At 41.2% G+C, this 22371-nt stretch overlaps 1 protein-coding gene across 1 annotated transcript in view; it reads left to right on the forward strand.

Moving 5' to 3' along the window:
• Positions 1 to 22371, forward strand: part of acsl1a (acyl-CoA synthetase long chain family member 1a) — a 119127-nt gene that overhangs the window by 33876 nt on the left and 62880 nt on the right. Inside the window, exons 3-6 of the mRNA XM_048620461.1 lie at positions 3279 to 3393; positions 11251 to 11315; positions 13033 to 13134; positions 16341 to 16440. Coding sequence (XP_048476418.1) covers positions 3279 to 3393; positions 11251 to 11315; positions 13033 to 13134; positions 16341 to 16440 — 382 coding nt within the window. The remainder of the gene's footprint in view (positions 1 to 3278; positions 3394 to 11250; positions 11316 to 13032; positions 13135 to 16340; positions 16441 to 22371) is intronic.

Genomic DNA, 22371 nt, shown 5'->3' on the forward strand with positions numbered 1-22371 from the left:
CCGTATCCGAGGCAGACCCGGTACTGAAATGTCCAGGAGGTGCTACAAGAGAAAGAACCAGCCCACATCCTCAGACTCATAGGGTTAGGGCTGTAGTGATTGTAATGAAGTCAGCCAGGTGGACCTCATAGAATATGAGTTCCCTGATTGGGACTGTTAATCTGGTCCAATCAGGGAGCCCTGGCTGACAGATAAAAACAGGAGCGTCCGACATCCTGTTTACTGTGAGAGCTGGCTCCGAGGGAGCTGGATCAGTGTCAAGGACTTTCCACATGTGAATAAAGATTGACTTGGTGATGGGATACTGGCCTCTGTGGAGTTATTTCAACCCCCTTTGTAATAATGGCAAACATTCCATTTGCCTTAATTACTTGCTGTATGTGCCTGCCTTTTTTGTTTTGTGTGCATGACATGGGTCATCTACGGGCTCTGGCAACATTTAGAATGGATGGGACTCCAAGGAAATCTCTCCATTTGTTGTAATCGTACCTGGCACAAAGGATGATGGTTTTCATTATTGGAGTTCAATCATTTCATTTCCAGGACATCGCTGCAAGAGTTCCTCAGGGAATGTTCTAATACCAGCAATGACCTTTCCTGCATCATAAGGTCAGAGGTGGAGGTGTTCGCTATTGATTGCATAACTTCAGCACAATCCACCTCAGATACTGAATCTGTCTGTGTCCAAATGCACCTATACCTGGACAATATCCAGGCTTAGATATCACTTTACCACGTTATAGTCATGGTCCACAACTGCCAAATAATGACCCTCTCCAACAAGTGAGAATATAATCATTTCCCTGCACCCCCCCTTCAAATTCAATGGTATTACAATCGGTGAATCTCACTCTGTCAATCTCACTCCTGGGGTTGCTATTGACTGGAATCTAAACTGCCGGTCATGTAATTACTGGGGCTACAAGAGCCAGTCAGAAGCAAGAAATTCTGCAGTGACTAATCTGCTTCCTGATTCCTGAAAACCTATCCAACATTCACAAGGCCCAAGTCAAGGGTGTAATGGAATACTGTGCAATTACCTCGATGAGTGTAGCTCTAACAACACTCAACATCACCCATCCATATCAAAGTGTTGGCACCACATCCATATTCACTCCCATCACCACTGATGCACATTGGCAGCAATGTGTACAGTCACTGCAACAAGTACCTAGTACCTTCCAAACCCACAAACTCTACCACCTATAAAGACAAGGGCAACAGATACATGCAAACACCATCAATTTAAAGCTCCTACCCAAGCCACACACCATCCACACTTGGAAATGTATTACCATTCCTTCACTGTTGCTTGGTTAAAATCCTGGAACTTCCTTCTTAATGAGCATGTGGATGTACCTACAGCTAATGGACTGCAGTAGATCAAGTAGACAACTTACTACTAACTTCTCAGGGGCAATTAAAAATGATCAATAAATACTGGGCCAGCTAGTGATGTTCATATACCATGAACAATTTTATAAAACGTCCCCAGAAGGAACAACATCATACAATTTTGCTCTATTTAAACAATGTTCTGCTTTTCTATTCTTCCTGCCAAAGTGGACAACCTCACCGTTCCCCACATTATACTCCGTTTGGCAAAAACCTGCTTAGTGATGCCCAGTGTGGCTTCTGCCAGGGCCATTCAGTTCCTATCCTCATTACAGCCTTCGTTCAAACATGGACAAAAGAGATGAATTCCAGAGGTAAGGTGAGAGTGACAGCCCTTGGCATCAAGGCTGTATTTGATTGAGTGTGGCATCCAGGTGCCCTATCAAAACTGGTATCCATGGGTACCAGGGTAAACTCTTCAGTGGTTGGAGTCAGACCTGACACATAGGAAGATGGCAGTAGCTGTTGGAGATTTGTCATCTCAGCTCCAGGACATCTCTGCAGGAGTTCCTCAGGGTAGTGTCTGAGGCCCAACCATCTTCAGCTGCTTCAATGACCTCTCCATCATAAAATCAGAAGTGGGGATGTTTGCTGATAATTGCACAATGTTCAGCGCCATTTGTGACTACTCAGATACTGAAGCAGTCTATGTTCAAATGCAACAAGATCTGGCCATATCCAGGTTTGGGCTGATAAATGGCAAGTAACATTTGCGCCACGCAAATGCCAGGCTATGACCATCACCAATAAGAGACAATCTAACCACTTCTCCTTGACATTCAATAGTGAAACCATCACTGAATCCTCCAATATCAACATCCTGAGGGTTACCATTGGCCAGCAACTCAATTCGACTTGCCACATAAACACAGTTGCTCCAAGAGCAGGTCAGAGGCTAGGATTACTGCGGCAAGTAACTCCCCTCCTGACTCTCCAAAATCTGTCTACCATCTACAAGGCACAAGTCAAGAGTTTGATGGAATACCACCCCTCCCCAACTTGCCTGGATTGGTGTATCTCCAACATCACTGAAGAAGCTTGACACTGTCCAGGACAAAGCAGCCTGCTTGATTGGCACCACATCCACAAGTATCCACTCCCTCCACCACCGATGCTCAATAGCAACATTGTGTACTATCTACAAGATGCACTGCAGAAATTCACCAAAGATCCTCAGACAGCATCTTCCAGACCCACGACCACTTCCATCTAGAAGGACAATGGCAGCAGAAATATGGGAACACCACCGCCTTCAAATTCCTCTCCGAGCCACTCACCATCCTGACTTGGAAATACATTGCTGTTCCTTCTCCGTCGCTGGGTCAAAATCCTGCAATTCCCTCCATAATAGCATTCTGAATGTTCATTGAAGTCTTCTGGCATTTTGTTGCTATCATCCACTGTCTTAGCTTTACTTCCCAATTTGGAATAATTTGCAAATTTGAAATAATACTTCTGATTTTCATGTAAGTATTGATCAGCAGTGTGCCGAATGCGAATAAGTCAAACACAACTTCCCATAATTTGTCAATTGAGAAACATTTTTATCTCTTTCTGTTTCCTGTTTGTTATCCATTCAGTGACTCTCATCCCTCAATTCATCACATTCTATACCCAAGTCAATTTTTATAAAAAAAAATTGAAACAATGGGGATGGGCAGGATTTTGGTACTAGTTAAACAGCTCTATCAAAGTGCTGACAAGGGCAGGCTGTGCTTCTTCTGCACTGTAATGTACTGTAATTCTCTAATTATTTTTTGATCTGAAACTTCTGTAAACCAACCCAAAAGTAGTTAGTTGATATTAAATATAATTTATTATGGTACCACTATAGGGTATACTGCATATTTTTAGTTGCCTTTTTTGTTTCTTTTGTATTTCAGAGTGCTGAACTTGCTCGGAAAAGTGTACTACTTAAACAGAGAGATATGATAACTTCGTACTATGTGGATGTAAAAACGTTGTATGATGTGATGAAAAGGGGTTTGATTGTATCAAGTAAGTATTGTCTAATATTCTTTCTTTGGATTATGGTTAAAAGTGGAAGCCCATATCTTCTGAAATCTGTCTATACGAAATTCACATTATCAGTAAACATTTCCATCATATCCAGTTTTGTTATTGGAGTTTGCAGTGGAAGAAATAGCAAATTTGATGGACAACCAATTGGACCTGGAAGTTACTGGCTACCATGCACCACTGGGGACTGGGAGGAGAATGTTTGCCTGCTTTGATGGGATGGTGAGAATAAAGAGAATGAGCAGTCAGTTTTCATTTTTGTGACTGTAATTTGAGTTGGTGAAGCTCTAAAATCTGGTTTCAATTTGGTAGTCTTGATATTTGAACTAAATTCACCCCTTTCTATTTTAACCATGAAAGTTTATATTGTAGTCAAACATCCCAGCTGTTCACGCACGTCTGGTTTTGCTGCTCATAACAAGATCCAATCATGTCCCTACCTTTTTAGGAGCCGGACATGAAGTGCTTTAATATTGATCTGTGTACATATTTTGATTCTCTTGCTACCTCCCTAATCAAACAGTTAGGTACTTAATGTCTTTGCAATTGCTGTCACCAAGTAACAGAGGTGACACCTCCCTGTCACCATTCAGTGCATTTTTCCATGTCCTCACTAAGTTCCTTACATCCTTCCTGAAGTGCAGTGCCCAGAATTGTGGATTGCCTCAGTGGAGTGGCTTGAGTGTTTGTTGATCCTGAAAGTAATGCCTTCAGGACTTCTCAACTCCTGGCAGAGCCACCCATGATGTTCAGGTTGGAGGGGATGAACCAGACAAAGTGCAATCCAAAACAAGTCCTCAGTGGTGAACCATTTGGAAGATAGTCATGTAATATCAATGGCTGCGATGGTGCAAGAAGGCTGCAGCTGTGTGGAGATCCCCAGTTATTGAGCATTCCTTGTCACTGGTACTGGATCTACCTTCTCTCAAGGACTGTGTGTCTGCTGAGGTGCAACAGCATTCCCATGTTAATAGATGTCCCATACAAGCGTCTACCTAGAGGAATTCAACCCTTCCCCACCACACGACACAAGCCCTGCAGTGATCAGTGGGAGATGATGGGGAAAGGAATGAGAGATCTGGAAATCCCTTGCTTCAGTCCAGCAAGTAAGGAATAGGAACAGGAGAGTGTTTTGGCAGCTTTCTACATGACTGAGCAACTCTCTTCGTGACTGAGCAACTGTCTTCAGGATCCACCCAGCTCTCACCCCACATGTGGAAGAAGCTAGAAGAGGTACCCCAAACATAGTCTGTTCCATCATCACCTTCGCTGGTAAACTACATCCAATGGCTCAGCTACCTGCGGACTGAAAGCCAAAGTCAATCTCAGTCTCAGAACCTGAAGTGTAGGAACCCTCATAGATAATGAGCAAAACAGTTGTCCAGAACGAAGAATTGCCCTTATTGCCCGTGAACTCAGGCACTTCAACTTTGAGTCGCTGCTCTCCAGGAAACTTGAAGAGCAGTCGAAGGGTGGCTGAGGGATGAAGGTGGTGGTTACGCCTTCTTCTTGAGAGGAAATCCTGAGGACCAACCCAGAAAGCATGGATTTGGATTTGCCACCGAGAATGAACTCATCAACTGACTGTCGGTGTTCCCTTTTGGCAGCAACAATTACATCATGCGTCTCTGTCTGCAACTTGCCAGGAACCAGCAGGCAATGATTGTGAATACCTATTCTCCAACCCTTGAAGCCATAGATGAGACCAAAAAAGGTTTCTACTCTATAGAGTGTACTACAGCAATATTCCATCAAAGGTAAAATCAGCACCCTTGGAAACTTCAATGCCAGGTTTGGAAAAGATTCCTGATTTTGGAAAAGAGCCATTGGAAAGGAAGGAGTTGGGAATTATACCTCCAGTGGGATTGCCCTGCTCTCCAAATGTGCAGAACATTAGGTGGTTATCACCAACACACATTATTCTGCCAAAAAGACAAATTCAAGACTTCTTGGAGGCATCCACAGTCAAAGCACTGGCACATGATCATTTGATCCCAAGAACAATAGGGTGTCCTCATTACCAAAATGATGACCAGTGCAGAGGAGTGCTTGACAGACCACCAGCTCATCCACTCCCTTATGTCTATTAAATGTCACCAGAAGCAGCTGAAGATGAAGAAACAAGGATTTGAGGGATGAGCTGACCAGAGTTGATTGGAAGGGGAGCCTAGCAGGGAAGATGGTGGAGCAGCAATGGCAGGAGTTTCTGGGGGTAATTCATGAGGCACAGTAGAAATTCATCCCAAGGAAAACAAAACAGACTAAGGAGAGGATGAGGCAACCATGGTTGATAAGGGAAGTCAGGGACAATATAAAAGCAAAACAAAAAGCATACAATCTGGTGAAGATTAGTGGGAAGCCAGATAATTTGGAAACCTTTAAAAACCAGCAGAAGTATTACTAAAGAAGCAAAAAGTAGAGAGAAGATGAAATATGAGAACAGGCTAGCTGGTAATATAAAAGAAGGTTACAAGAGTTATTTTTAGATATCTAAAAAGTAAGAGAAAGGCAAGAGTGGATATTGGACTGCTGGAAAATGAGGCTGGAGATGTCGTAATGGGGAACAGAGAAATGGTGGCGAAACTGAATAGGTACTTCGCATCAGTCATAGAGGAAGACACCAGCAGCACACCCAAGCTTTAGGAGAATCGGGGGTGGGGGTGGGGGGGGGGGGGCGGTGTGCAGGGATGAATGTAATGGCCATCACTGAGGAGAAAGTGCTGGAGAAACTGAAAGGTCTGAATGTGGGTAAGTCACCCGGATTGGATAGACTACACCCTCAAGTTCTGAAAAAGATAGCTGAGGAGATTATAGAGGCATTGCTGGTGATCTTTCAGGAATCACTGGAGTCAAGGAGGGTCCCAGAGGACTGAAAAGTAGCTAATGTAATACCCCTGTTTATGAAGGGAGAGAGGCAAAAGACTTGTAATTATAGGCCTGTTAGTCCGCTTGTTGGTAAGATTTCGTATTATTAAGTATGAAATTACAGAGTACTTAGAAGTGCATGGTAAAATAGGGCAGAGTCAACATAACTTCATCAAAGGGAGGTCATGCCTGACAAATTGGAGAGCCAGTAGACACGATCTATTTGGATTTCTAAAAGGCCTTTGACAAGGTGCTACACAGGAGGCTGCTAAATGAGACAAGAGCCCATGGTGTTAAAGGCAATGTACTGGCATGAATAGAGGATTGGCTGACTGGCAGAAGGCAGAGAGTAGGGATAAAGGAGTCTTTTTCAGATGACAGCCAGTTCCACAGGGGTCTGTGTTGGGACCACAACTGTTCACTTTGTACATTAATGATCTAGACGAAGGAACTGAGGGCGTTTTTGCCAAGTTTGCAGATGACACAAAAGTGGAGGGGCAGGAGGTGTTGAGGAAGTGTAGAGGCTGCAGAAGGACTTGGATATGCTAGGACACAGGGCAAAGAGATGATGGATGGAATACAAAGTGGCAAAGTGTGAGGATATGTACTTTGGTGGGAAGATTAGAAACGTAGACTATTTTCTAAGTGGGGACAGTCTTCAAAAACCTGAAATGCAAAGGGACTTGGGAGTCCTGGTCAGGATTCTGTTAAGGTTAGCGTGCAGGTTCAGTTGATATTTAGGAAGACAAATGCAATGTTAGCATTCATTTCAAGAAGGCTCAAAAACAACAGCAGAGATGTACTGCTGAGGCTGTATAAGGCTCGGGTCAGACTGCATTTGGGATATTGTTAGCACTTTTAGGCCCCGTATCTAAGGAAGGATGTGCTGGCATTGGAGGGGATCCAGGGGAGGTTTACAAGAACGATCACTGGTCTGAAGGGCTTGTTATATTATGTGCGGTTGAGGACTTTAGGTCAGAACTTGATTGGTTTAGAAGGATAAGGGGTAATCTGATTGATTGAAACTTACAGAATCTGAGAGGCCTGGACAGAATGGACAAGAAGGTATTTCCACTAGTAGGGGAGACTAGGACCCGAGGGCACAGCCTCAGAGTGGAGGGACGACCCTTTGCAACTGAGATGAGGAGGAATTTCTTCAGCCAAGGGGTAGTGACTGTGTGGAACTCATTGCTGCAGATGGCTGTGGAAGTCAAATCACTGACTGTATTTAAGACAGAGATTGGTAAGTTTTTGATTGGTAAAAGGATCAAGGGTTATGGGGAGAAGGCAGGAGAAGAGGGTTGAGAAACCTATCTGGCATGATCGATTGAGCGGACTCGGTGGGTTGAATGGCCTCATTCTGCTCCTAAATCTTATGGTCTGAACAGATCAGAAAAGGGCCAAGCCAACCAGCAAATTTCTAACAACGTCTTTACCAAAATCACCAAGTCATCATCTTAATGGAGTGGTGGAAATCTAGACAGAGCTAAAGACAGCCATCATCTCATACTATGAAGAAACCATCAGCTACAAGACCAGGAAACACTGAGACTGTTTCGACATGAATGACCACATCATCCAAGACCTCATTGACAGGAACCAGAAAGCTCTCTGTGCCTGACAAAATGACATCACGAGTGAGGCAAAGAGGAGAACTCAACCAGCAACAAAAGTGGAGTTATAAAGAAGAACAAGGGAAATCAAGAACCAATGGTGGACTGAGAAAGCTAATGAAAGCAAATGCATGCTGACAAGCATGACACCTGGGGTTGCTTCAGAGCCACCAAGGCAATGTACAGACCTAACACCCTGGACCTCAAACCAGTGAACAGTGAGGATCACACCCTTTTCAGAGACCGAGAAAACATCAGCCTCCAATGGAGAGAACACTCCAAAGAACACCAAAATCACAATACAATTATTGATGATGACCTGTCTGAGGAAATCTCTCATCAAAGATGATCTTGGATTCTCATGTAGTTTGGCAGAGATTGAAGCCTCCATTAGACGCACAAAGAATGGAAAATCCACAGGAGTAGACTAGATTCCAATGGAGATTTTCAAACATGGAGGAGCAGAGCTTACTCATCATCTCTTATCAACTGTTCCTGAAAATCTGAGACAAGGAAGAAATCCCTGCTGATCACAAGGATACTGCCGTCACCATCATCTACACAAAATGGATTGTGGGAGCTAATAAGGAATCTCCCTGCTCTCCATCGCTGGGCATCTGAATCCGTGCTAGGTTACTTCTCCCAGTCTCTGAGGAAATTCTTTGTGAAAGCCAGTGTGGCAACTGTAAGAGAGAAATGCCAGGAACAACACCAACCACTGTACATGGCCTTCATCTGACCAAGGATTCTGATTCAGCCAATCGGGAAATGTTATGGAAGACCCTGTCAAATAACAGATGTCATTGGATTTTATCCCCATCTTCCGTCTTCTCCATGACAAAATGTCACTGATGGTAAAATGACAAAATCCTTTGAGGTCAAGACAAGGGTCAAGCAGGGATGTGTTATCACCCACTCACCCCTTTCTCCATCTTCATCTCCACCATTCTTCATCTTGTCTTGAACAAATTTCCCAGTGGTGTGACATTGTCTACAGGGTGGGCGGAAAACTTTTCAACTTTAGCCAGTTGAAATCCAAGAAGAAAATGACAATGATGCCCTCCTGGCACTTCAGCATATGATGACAATGTTGTCTCTGCTCTCTCAGAAGAGAATCTTCAAGCCTTGCTTAACACCTTTGCGGAAGCATACCAAAGCATGGTCTCAGCCTGAAGCTGAAGAAACCCTGAGTCCTTTACCAACCAAGTCAGGTTCCGCTCCACCCCTCCAATAAGACCAACAGAGAAATCCTCCTAAACATGGAACATTTCTCCGACCTGGGAATCTACCTTTCATCCAAGGCTGACATCGATGTGGAGATTCAACATCACATCCAATCTGCGGGTGCCACCTTCGCATGCCTGAGGATGTGAGTCTTCAAAATCTGTGACATCTGTGTTGGTACCAAGATCCTTGTGTATGAGGCAGTCTTCCTCTGATTCTTCTATCCGGCTCTGAAATTTGGACTACATACAAATGCCACCTCAAGACCCTTGAGAAGTACCATCAATGCTGTAGAGGATGGATTCATTGCATCAGCTGGGAGGACAAGTATACTAACATCAGCGTCCTTAAAGCAGCCAATTGCATCACAATCAAGGCCTTGCTCATCCAAAGCCAAATCCACTGGGCCGGCCATGTGCAAAGGATGCCTGAGATCCAACTATCAAAGCAAATCATCTTTGCCCAGTTCAAGTAAGGCAATTGAACAAGAGGAGAAAAGGGAAAGGCTTCAAAGACACCTTGAAGGCTTCCCTCAAGAAATGCAAATTAAATGTAACTCCTGAGAAACCTTCACTCAGTAATTGAGAACCCCTGTCAGCATGAGGAAGTACGGAAAGGAACCGGACAAGGGAATACCAATGATCTCAAGGCCAAACAGCTCCAAATATGTGGTCGGAGATATGGATCTAGGTTCTGCAAGGACCCACAGAACCAATGATCAATGGCACAGTTTCCTAGCTGGGCAATCATGCTCATTATCAAGTGATTGCTGACAACAACAATTCTCACTGAAGTTCAGTCAGTTATATTTATTAAAGATTTACCCGATCTTCCTGTCTTTTGTAACCTTTGCTTTTATTAATTAAGCCAAGAATCTTGTTTCCTTTTTTTATGAGACAATCTTCTCATCTTGTTCTGCTGTCTTCAAAAGTTTATGTCGGTACATATCTAAGTCCCCTTAAAAGTATACCAAATAGTTTGTAGTTCCTATGCACATTCTTCCTACCAACACCTTCACAATTTGCTACTTAATTTTCATCCACCATGCAATTTTCCTATTTCACCAGTCTGTCTATGTCCTCCTGAAGTCTACCACTTTCCTCATTTGTTACTGTACTTCTGAGTTCTGCAAACTTGGACAGTATGCTCTTTCTGTCCAAGTCTTGGTCATTAGCCCCAAAACCAAAATATTGAATGACTTATCCACAGTGAGCATTGACTCTCCAGTTTGTTTAAAGTCCTGTTGTAGCAATGCAACTTCTTTGTTTCCCCGTTCTCTTACTTTTCCCTGCCCACTGCTTTCATTTCAGCTCACTCTGTAGTTCGTTTCATTTGAAGAACGTAATGTTGAATTCCCAGAAGAACTAGGTATGGAGTCTTAAAGGTTACCTTCAAGGCATTGTGAAATGCTGATGGCCTCCACAATGGCAATTGGGGCCAGAAATTTATGGTAATCACAAAAGATTAAAAGGAAGATTGGGAGATGTTTGCTTTCAAAGAGGTTTGCAACAAAGAATTCCACATTCTATCATGGAAGCAGAGTTCTTGATTTTTTTTTGGAAGAGCATTCGGATTATTAGTTGAAAAGTTTGGATATTTTAAAGGTATACTAAACAAGTTGTAGGGTGGATGAGACAAGATGTGAGGTGCATGGTGGAAGCGAGAGAAAAAATATGAACTTGATGGGCTACACGCCCTCATTGTGAAGTGTACTATTCAATGATTTTGTATTATCCCCTTCATCATTGTTCACTTCCAATACCAATGCTATAAGATTTGTCATTTGATAAGATAATCTATGATTTGTATCATAGATCCTCTTGACGTCTGTTTACATGCCCTTGTCAAATCGAGTTAGCATGTGGAAATGTGTGTGTGTGTGGGAAAGGACACAACTTGGCCTTGAAATTAACGTACATTAAGAACTTACATTAATGTAGCATTTAGCATTGTAAAATAGACCGGACTGACTATGACTCAGAAATTCTGCTTTAGCAACAGCAACACAGATGAATTATTAGTTTATTACTGTTAAACCTCTGTGAATTATTTTTAGACAACTTGATCCATCAAAGTATATCATAATACTTCAAATATGAGAATTGATGTTTGCTTTTTGGTATTTGTTTTAAAGGTAATGGTCCTTGTTTGGGGTCCAGGAGTCCAAATCAGCCTTACCAATGGATATCCTACCAAGAAGTAAGTAATTTTTGTTTTTTATTCTGCAAGGATATTATTAGATATGTGGAAATCCAAGATCTGAAAACTTTAATGGGTAATTTAGGGCCAGGTATTGTTTGGCCTAAAAAGTCTGAGGAAATCTGAGGAAATCTGTAGACTGTGGGACGTACTTTCCACTTCCTGGGTCACTGAACCCAAAATGTTAACTCTGATTTCTGTCCACAGATGCTGCCACACCAGCTGATCCTTTCCAGCAATTTCTGTTTTCTTTACAGTGAATTGGAGCTGTTTGGTGATCCATCAGAAGTTGTTGAAGGGAAGAACAAATCCTTATGTTGGATTGTTTTAAAATCATAAACTGATCCTCCACTTGTGACTGTCTGCCACTGAACATCTGAAGTAATTTCATTCTGAATCAATCCTAAACTCGAGTACCTCGGGAAATGGTTTCTCAAAGCATCCTGGCACTATTGCATCGAGACTTTAATGCCATCAGGAAATGTGGAGTCAACATCTACATGTACTTTGTTGATACCTAGCTCCACCTCCCCTATCTTCTCCAATGCCTTTGTGCTGTAAGACTGCTTCTTAATATCTTGGATTAGCTGCAATTTCCTTCAACTAAACATTGTGAGAGCTCATTGAAAATTCCTCACCCTAGCCGCAAGCTCTATACCATTGCCACTGATTCCATTTCCCTGTACAAACAGTGACTGAGACTGAGGGAGTTCATGAGCACCCTCTGAGTCCTGTTTAACCCCAAACTCATCTTCTACCCCTGTTTTTCCTTTCCTTCACAGATGGCCACCCTCCAACTCTGGAACATCACCCACCTTCACCTCTGCTTAAATCCAAATAGATTTCATTCTGAGTGCTGGAGAAAATAAAACACAGGGGTTACAGTAAATTCAAACCATGATATTTTCATTTTTCTTTATTCTTTTGCAGGATGTAGGTGTCACTGGATATGCTAAAATTTGTTGCCATCCTGAATTTGAGAGGGGAAAGTAGGGTGGGTGCATGCTCATGTCCTGTGTGAGAACTGTTTAAAAACTGAGATCTTGATTTAGACTGTTGTCTGAATTAATGGGTTCCATACTACTACTACTACTACAAAGCAAATTTATTTACCTCCTTTAATGACTAAATTACCTCAAGGAGCTTCATAAGAATGTTATCAGCCAAAATTTGAAACTAAACCACAAAAGGATATTAGTACAGGTAATGAGAAGCTTGATCAGGGGGATAAGTTTTCAGAAGGATTGTAAAGAAGATAAGGGAGGTGAAATTTATGGAGGGAGTTCTGAAGGTTGGGGTGTAGGTAACAAGTCTATTATAAAACTGATAAGAAATCTATTCTCTGGTCAAATGGTTGAAATAGTAATGTTATGATTTACTTGTAGCCTTCTCAGGCTTTAAATAAAATAATTGATTTATATTATTGATTGAAAGAAACAGGACTCTCAATTTCATTTACATTCATGAGATTTATTATAAAGCCTAACTCTTCCTTTGCATGTTTTATAAACTCTACACTGCATGCAAATCATTGCATTCTACCACATAAATTAAAAATAATTTCGAACCTGGGATAATTCACAAACTGTAAAAGGGCCATCATGTTTTTGGGGATTTAGGTCTTACTACGTAGGTTTTCTTTTCTCTGTGTAAATAGTTAATTTACTAAACAGGAAATTTAAGTGATTTGCATTCAGGTTCTTACATTGTCTTTCAGGTTATATCCAGAGCAGAACATGTGGGTTCAGGGTTATTCACACGAGGGTACAGACCAGGGAATAATCAATTTATAGGAATATTTGCACAAAACAGACCAGAAGTAAGTATTTTTATTCTTGAAATATCTAACTTTTCTTATTCTTACGTGGGATTTGGGCATCACTGGCAAGCCAACATTTGTTGCACATCCCTAATTGCGTTTGAACTGAGTAGCTTTTCAGAGGGTAGTTTAGATTTCTCCTATTCACGTGGCTTTGGAGTAACCAGATTGGGTAAGGATTGAAGTTTCCCTTCCTTAAATGACATTAGTGAACCAGTTGGGTTTTATCCAAATATCAATATTAGACTAGAGTTTTTAATTCCAGATTTTATTGAATTCAACTTTCACCATTTATCATAGTGGGATTTGAACCATGGTTCCCATAGAATTAGCCTGAAGCTCTGGATTATCAGTCCAGTAACATTACCAGTACACCACCACCTCACCACAATCATAGAGTCATAGAGATGTACGGCACAGACATAGACCTTCGGTCCAACTCATCCATGCCGACCAGATATCTTCAATAAATCTAGTCCCATTTTGCCAGCATTTGGCCCATATCCCTCTAAACCCTTCCTATTCATATGCCCATCCAGATGCCTTTTAAATGTTGCAATTGTACCAGCCTCCACCACTTCTTCTGGCAGCTCATTCCATATACACACCACCCTCTGTGAAAAGTTGCCCCTTAGGTCCCTTTTAAATCTTTCCCATCTCACTTTAAACCTGTGCCCTCCAGTTTTGGATTCCCCCCACCCTGGGAAAAGACCTTGTCTATTTACCCTATTCATGCCCCTCATGATTTTAGGAATCTCTACAAGGTCACCCCTCAGCCTCTGATGCTTCAAGGAAATTTGCCCCAGCCTATTCAGCCTCTCCCTATAGCTCAAACCCTCCAACCCTTGTAAATCTTTTTCTGAACCCTTTCAAGTTTCACAACATCCTTCCTATAGCAGGGAGATCAGAATTGTATGCAGTATTCCAAAAGTGGCCTGAGCAATGTTCTGTACAGCAACAACATGACCTCTCAACTCCTATACTCAATGCATTGATCAATAAAGACCATGAAAACCAAGTGCTTTCTTTACTATCCTGTCTACTTGCAGCTCCACTTTCAAGGAACTATGAACTTGCACTCCAAGGCCTCTTTATTCAACAACACTCCCCACTAAGTGTATAAGTTCTGCTCTGATTTGCCTTTCCAAAATAGAGCAGCTCACATTTAGCTAAACTCCATTTCCCACTCCTCAGTCCATTGGCCCATCTGATCGAGATCCTGTCGTACTCTGAAGTAACCTTTTTTTCACTGTACAATACGCTTCCAATGTTTTGATCATGTGTGAATCAAAAGTACATGGATGTTTATCACACCTTTCACACATGACTTACAAATATGTTTACTACAATTTATTATCTGTTCCTAAAGTATCAGGAATGAGACACTTCTAGCTTTATCTATGCAAGCTTTACTGGAAAATACTCCATTGAAAGTCTAGATATAGAGAGCTGACCCACATAATCCTAAAATGATAGAGGGAGAAAAGCTTACAGCTCTGAAAGAAACCACCAGATCTTATCCTTCTCCCTCCCTCCTTCACAATAAGAGTCGGGAAGACTATGCCTGGGGTCAGTCTGAGATCAATTGACCACGTTGTAGGGCTCCATTCATCTCCTTTCAAACTTGAATTGCCTTGCATTTATGGCTGACATTGAACTAATATTGAACATTTTGGGTCTGAACCATCTGAGCAAGGGGGACAAACAGTCCTGACAAACTCTGAGAAACAGTGAGCAGCCATAACACCTACCCTGATTCTTCATTAAATGTCAAACTTGAAGGAGACTATGTAGTCTAAACATTGTAGCCTCACTTTATTCAAATGTGTAAAATTGGCTTAATCAGCATATATCTCCTCTCATGGTAGAGATAGTCATTCTGGATAGATATGGTCATTACCTTTTATCAATAGATGAATAGCTGGTGAAGTGATAACACTACTAAGTGACTGTGTCCAAATGTATTTGCTGCTATGTTTCCTAAATATATTGTGCAGAATAATTATTCCACAATATTACATTTTCTTGGTAGAACAGCCTTTAAATATTTCTAAAAGAAGTTAAGACTTTGAGTTTTTCATCTTGCATTCATCACAACCAAGGCCCAAGAAACCGACTTGAATAAAGGAATACAACTACACAGCAGTAGGGCTTACTTTCTTCCGTGTTGTATGTGTGTAAGTGTAGGGACTCAGTAAAGACACCATTCGGGCAAATAATTTCATTCAATATTTCTACCCAGGAATACCATTTTGTACAGCATGAGAGAAGATGCTGATTAGCTGGGCCATCACTGGTATGGAAATAACAGTAAACTGTTCCTGAACTGTTCTCAGACCGAGCAGGTAGATTCTGATTGGTCACGGTGTTGCCATGGGATGCAATAGAGTTTGACTGTCTCCATTATGCTTTCTAAAAAAAAACAATGTATGTACAAATTCCTTTTGCCTACACAAAATAGGATATTGTGTATTTAAATGTGCAGCTTCTGCCACACACACATGCATCACACAGTGAGCCTGGCTGATGATCTTAAATTGGTTTCCAGTTTAACTCTTAGCACAGTCTAGATTATTTAATAAACGATTTCCAATAGCCTAATCACATCTGAAGGTGGATACACTTCTCAGGTTTGAAAGCACGGGCTGTTTGAGCACAATCAGCAAGCTACCTGCTGTGAATGGTCACATTTGCCATTATCACCATAAAATGTGATTCTGCTACTATTCTTGTTGTATCTTCATGTCATTGATGGCTCAACCAATCAGCAGCCTTTTCTCCTGCTGTATAAAATGGGGTTCCTTTGTTCAAGTCTGTTCCTTGTGTCCTAGCTCTGATGAGTGCAAGATGTAAACCTTTTACTTCCTTTTAGCAATGCTGAACATTTTCCCTTGATTTATTTGGAATTTGTCCCAATGACAGTAACACTACCACAACAGTTTAGTGATTTGCCACAGGTATAATTTTAAATGGGAAAATCCAGACTACAGTTGCCTTCTATGTTCAGTTTGCTTTTCATTGATCTACAGCTGAATGACTTGTAACTATATTGAAATGTTGATAGCTTTTGTATTTCTAGTGCAGTTGTTAAATAGAACATGTCTGAACATGTTGTTGAGTAAATATCTGACCATGTAATCAGTCAACTGAATGTTAGTGTAGCTGAACATCATTTCAAATGTTAAATACTCTCCCACCCACTTCAGTGGGTTATTATTGAACAGGCCTGTTATACCTACTCCATGGTGGTGGTGCCATTATATGATACATTGGGAGATGAAGCCATTTCCTACATCTTAAACAAAGGTAGGTTTTTTTTTAAACAAATAATTTAAATTAGTTTTTTGGAACATGCTGATGCATTTTTTTCTCACACCTCTCTTTCGGTTCTTGACTGTTCTTAATGGTTTGCATATTGTAGAACATCTACTGTAAAGATTTTCATCTGCCATTAAATGGCTAGTAGTATTGTGGAATTTCAAGGTAAATCCTGATATACAACTATGTGAACCTGACAAAGGACGTGAAGTAGTCATACTCAACAAACATGATTTCATCACCAAAGTGCATGCTGTACCCAACAACGGTTCTAAGTTTATATCTATAGGACCTACCATACTAAAGACTGAACAGCTGCAGTGTCCGGGTGGTAACCTACCTTGTGATATGCTTGATAGGATTCATCCTCATGGCTTACTGGATCCACCGTGTACAATCTGCCAAAGACACACAAAAGCGATGTCTCTTTATGTCCTCTTCTATCTATGGCTGGCTTTGCACAGCATGAGTTGGCCAAATGATTGTGGGCGCTGATGCAACCAGATCTCAATGAGTTTTCCATATGCCGTATGAAGGATTCCTTCATGATTGCTAAGACCACATAAGACTTCCATATTGAGAGCAATGGCATGACCATGTACTTTTTAATACTGCTGGCTTATTCACCAACATACCACTCAAAGAAACCACTGACATTTGCACCATGTCATTGTTTCATAGCAATCTAGACATACCACCATGTCTGAATCTAAGTTTATCTAATGTATGAACTTTGCAACTTGTGCAGTTGAGTTCAGTTTCAGTGACACCATGCATGCCCAAGTAGATGAAGTTGTCATGGGATCCCCTCTAGGCTCAGACATTGCTAAGGTCTTTGTTGGTTACCATGAGAAATGCATCTTTGATGGAAAGACCACTAATTTGGTAACCCTTGTAGATTTCAAATATGATGATATGCTGGTGATATTTGATTCTGCAGCTGCATCAAAAAATTTCTTTACACAGTTTAATAAACTCCATGCTGCCCTCAAATTTATCATTGAAATGGAACATTAAAATGAGTTCTGTTTCGTCAGTGTATTAGTCAAGAAGTCTGACAATGGGCACTCAGTATGAATCATTTTCGTGTGCTGGAAGCTGTATGTATAAATACAGAAGATCCTGTTTTATGTAGCGGAGGAATTTGTACATTCATTGAACCTTTATTTAAAAAAGGGATAATGGAGACAGTTAATTGCTACTGCATTGCCGTGGCAAAGCTGTGACCAAACAGAATCTACCTGATTGGTCTGAGAATTAAGGTGAATAGTTACCGCATCTTCGGGCCAATGATGGCCCAGCCCATCAGCAGCCTCTTTATGCTGAATGAAGGGTCTAGGCCCGAAACGTCAGCCTCTCTGCTCCTATGGTGCTGCTTGGCCTGCTGTGTTCATCCAGCCCTGCACCTTGTTGTCTCTCTTCCTTTATTCAAGTCTGTTTCTTGCATTCAAGTTCTGATGAGTGCAGGATGGAAAGCTTCAAATTCATGTCTCCTATTAGCAATGTTTGCACTCAAAGTTCAGAGCTGCCAAAATGTAATAATGCACCAGTTCAGCACAATAATTGATATAAAAAATAATGTAATACCCCATGAGAAAGCAGATTAGTACACAAAAATGCAAACAAAGAAACACAGAGTTAAACATTAAAAAAAACTACTTTTCAGTTGAAATTTTGTTTAAATTCAAAATGTAAATTCCCGAATATTCTCTGGTATGAAACACCTGAATTTGACAGTAAATAAACTTGGGTCGACTGTGAGGAGTTTGAATGAGATAGGCAATTTTTAAGTATTTTCTTCAAAGAGCAGTATAGTGTCACTAACTGGTATAATTGTGTTCACACTCAGCAGGGGCACACATATACCATTCTGATTATCTTTTCAGAAAGTTCTCAGAGGGTCTACAGATTGGAGGGTCTACAGAAAAGCTAATAAGGGAGTTTTCTTTATGTTCACTTTATGATGGCCAATCCATTTGAGAAGGCTTCTTAATTTCTAGATCATAAGGAAATAGCGAGTTGCCAGGCTTACTCCTACATATGCAGATTGAATACTGCCAGAGGGGCAAGACCAGAAACCTAGGAGCAAATGTCTTTCTTCCACTGTTCAGTGACAAATTAGTGACCTAAAAAGCAAGATTTTCAGGTATTATGCAAGGAACTCCTTGATCTAATTTGTGCATTTTTGCACCCACTTCCGGAACTTTTCAGGTTTTTTTTTGTTTGCAGATTAGGGATTGCATTTAGATTTGGGATTTGTTGCATAGAATCGGGTCATTTAGACTAGTCCATATTAGTACTTAGCTCCACTCCAGCCTGTCCTTTCCTACCTCACCTAGCACTATCAGCATGACCATCCATTTCTTTCTTCATTGTGTGCTTAATTTATTTCATCTTAAATGTGTCTATACTTTACTTCAACCACTCCTTGTTGAAATGTGTTGCACGTGCTGTTAAATCTGAATAAATCTAATTCCCTCTAATTTTCCTTCATATCCTATCATTGTCTTAAAGAATTCTCTTCACGTGAGTGGAGACACCAAATCTACTTAAGAAAGTAAATAAAAGATTTACATTTTTACATGGTCTTTCACAGCCACTGTCTCAAAGTGAGTTACAATCAATTAAGTACTTTTTTTGAAGTGTTGTCACTGCTGCAGCAGCCAATAGGGCACTTAATGAACTCCCTTAAATAGCAATATGGTAATGACCAGATAACCTGGTCTTTGCAATGTTGATTGAGGAATTCATATTCAGCATCAGAATATCATTTTAGAATGATAAGAGTCACCCATTTAAGATTTCAGGATGAGAGGCCGCTCATTTAACACAGAGATGAGGAGGAATATCTTCCCTAGTTGTAGATCCGTGGAATTCTTTACTGCGGAAGGCTGTTGAGGCTGGTTTAAGACTGAGACAGATTTGTAATCAGTAAGGGGATGGAGGATGAGGGGAAAAGGCAGAAAAGTGAGGTTTGAACATATTAAATCAGCCATGAGCCCATTGACTGCACTTCAAATAAAAAGTATCAAGTTGATTGTAACTCACTTTAAGACATCCAGTGGTTGTGAAAGGCAATATATAAATTCAAGTCTTTCATTTCCTTTCATTCATTAAGTAGATTTGCTGGCTCCATTCAAATGAAGAGAATTCTTTAAGATGATGATGGGATTTGAAAGAAAATTAGAGGAAAATTAGACCAGATCCAAATGGCCTACATGTGCTCCTAATGTCCTATAACCATAATGATCAGACAGAGGTAATAAAATAAAGGACTGATAATTCCAAATCAGTAATAATCACCAACTAGTAATGGATCTCACATGGAACAAGAAGTTTTGACAATACTATCATTATAGACATTGGCTGTAGCACATTTATCTGTGAGTCTTAAAGTTGTGGGTTCAAGTCCCAATCCAGGACTTGAGCCCAAAAATCCAGCTCTCCAAGGCAATACAAAAAGCAGCTTTCTTCAGGTTTCAAAGAAGTAACTGGACTTGAAACATTATCCCTGTTTCTCTACTGCTGCTTCTGGACCTGCTGCATTTCTCCAGCATTTTCTGTTCTTATTTTTGAAGGAATGCTGCACAGTTGGAAGGGCATTTTTCGGGTGAAACTTTAAGTCGAAGTTCTCAGGTGCATGTAAAAGAGCCCAAGGCATTGCTTTGAAGTTATCCCTTACGTCCTGGCCAATATCAATTTCTCAATCAATGTCACAAATAATCATTATCATTTTCGTTGCGGGCCAGCAATTATTTGCTGTGTTTCCTGTATCACAACAGCGACTATACTTCAAAAGCACTCATTTGGCTGTAAAGTACCAAGGGATGCATGATAGTTATAAAAGGCTCTTTTTAAATGCACCCCTTCCTTTCCCAGGCAAGAGATGAAAGGATTATTTTCATACCATACTAATTTGCACATCCCAATGAAGCTTTGGTCTGATTATCAAACTTATTAGAAGTAAGATCTTAAAGCTGCTCTTATGTATTCACAGAACTCATGGTATCATTCTCTTCTTGCATACTGTAACACTGAATTTCACCATGCCTTTCTCAATGCATTTCATTATATAAATAAAACATAACAAATATTTGGGCTGGATTTTCCCACTGGCGGCTGGAAACAGATGTTGTGTTGGATTTTACGTTAGGAACCTACCCCTGTTGGGAGCCTGTCTGAGTTTCAGATTTTGCCACATGAGAGCCCTTAATTTGGTTGGAGATAGGTTGCCTGTTTAATTAAAGCTGAGATGGGGCAGGAATGGAGACAAGTTTTAAATGCCCATGGCAGGCATCACACAGGCTGCTGCTGGTACTAAGGGAGAGAGTTGGTGCCAAAGCCTGTCACCGCACCATAGGAAGCTGAGAAGCCACGGGGAGCACCATAAGATAACAGAGTAAAACTTTGTCATTCAGCCCATTGAGTCTGCTCTGCCACTCAATCATGGCTGAAATGTTTCTCAATCCCATTCTCCTGCCTTCTCCCCGTAACTCTTGATTTCCTTACTAATCAAGAACCTATCTGTCTCTGTCTCAAATGCACCCAATGGCCTCCGCAGCCATGAGTTCCACAGATTATCCACCCTCTTGATCAAGAAATTCGTCCTCATCTCAGTTCTAAAGGTTCTCACTTCACTCTGAGGCTATGTCCTTGGGTCCTAGTCTTTCCTACTAGTGGAAATAAGTTCTCCATGCCTACTCGATCCAGGTCTCTCAATATTCTGTAAGTTTCAATCAGATCACCCCTCATCCTTCTAAACTCCATCAAGTACAGATGCAGAGTCCTCAACTGTTCATAATATGATTCGCCCTTCCTCCACGAATCATTCTTGTGAACCTCCTCTGGACTCCCTCCAATGCCAGCACATCCTTACGTAGATACAGGGCTCAAAATTGCTCACAATATTCCAAATGTGGTATGACCAGAGCCTAATAGGGCCTCAGCAATACATTTCTGCTCCTGTATTCTAGCCCTTTGAAATAAATGCTAACATTGCATTTGCCTTCCTAACTGCCAACCGAACCTACATGCTAACCTCAATACGGTCCTGAACTAGGAGTCCCATGTTACTTTTGAGCTTCACATTTCTGAAGCCTTTCCCCATTTAGAAAATAGTTTCTGTCTCTATTCTTTCTACCAAAGTGCATAACCTTACACTTTCCCCTGTTGTTTTCCATTTGCTCATTCTCCTATCCTGCCCAAGTCCTTCTCAAACTTATCCTTCCTATGAAGGCTGTGGCTCCTCACTTCTGATGGCCTTGATTTCTGAAAACACAGCATGTATTTCCCAGCCACAACTTTCCTGGTACTTGCGTAGAATCCAAACAATTGTCTACAGTATTCCAGTGCCCATGTCATTGCTAGGAGGGTGACGACCACCTGAACTGACAAAGTTCTTAAACCTGGCTCAGAGACAGTAAGAACTGCTGATGCTGGAGTCAGAGTTAACACAGTGTGGAGCTGGAGGAACACAGCGGGCCAGGCAGTATCAGAGGAGCAGGAACGTTGACATTTTGGGTCCTGGCCTGTTGTGCTCCTCCAGCTCCACTCTGTGTTCTCTCTTAAATCTGACTACTCTCTAGTATGTAATGGAGCTTTAATAACAAAGAGGTTAACCCTTTAAACTTTTTTGTCTCCCTTTTAAATCTCTTCCTGCCTCCATGACATAGCCTACCTCCACAACATGTCTCACCTCCGTGCATCTGGTCTGGCATCAGACAATTACGGAACTCCTGATCTTACCACGGTTGCATTTATAATGACTGCACACTTCTTCCACCTAGGCCTACAATAGCGTCATGATTTCTTTTCAAAACATAATTATTCATGATAGTTTTTGAAAATGTTACTCCGATGCAATTATACTGATGATTGGCCATCAAATGAAGGTAGGGTATCCTGAATAAACTCCTTTTG

Source organism: Rhincodon typus, chromosome 3, assembly GCF_021869965.1.
Source record: "Rhincodon typus isolate 14 chromosome 3, sRhiTyp1.1, whole genome shotgun sequence".
Classification (NCBI taxonomy): domain Eukaryota; kingdom Metazoa; phylum Chordata; class Chondrichthyes; order Orectolobiformes; family Rhincodontidae; genus Rhincodon; species Rhincodon typus.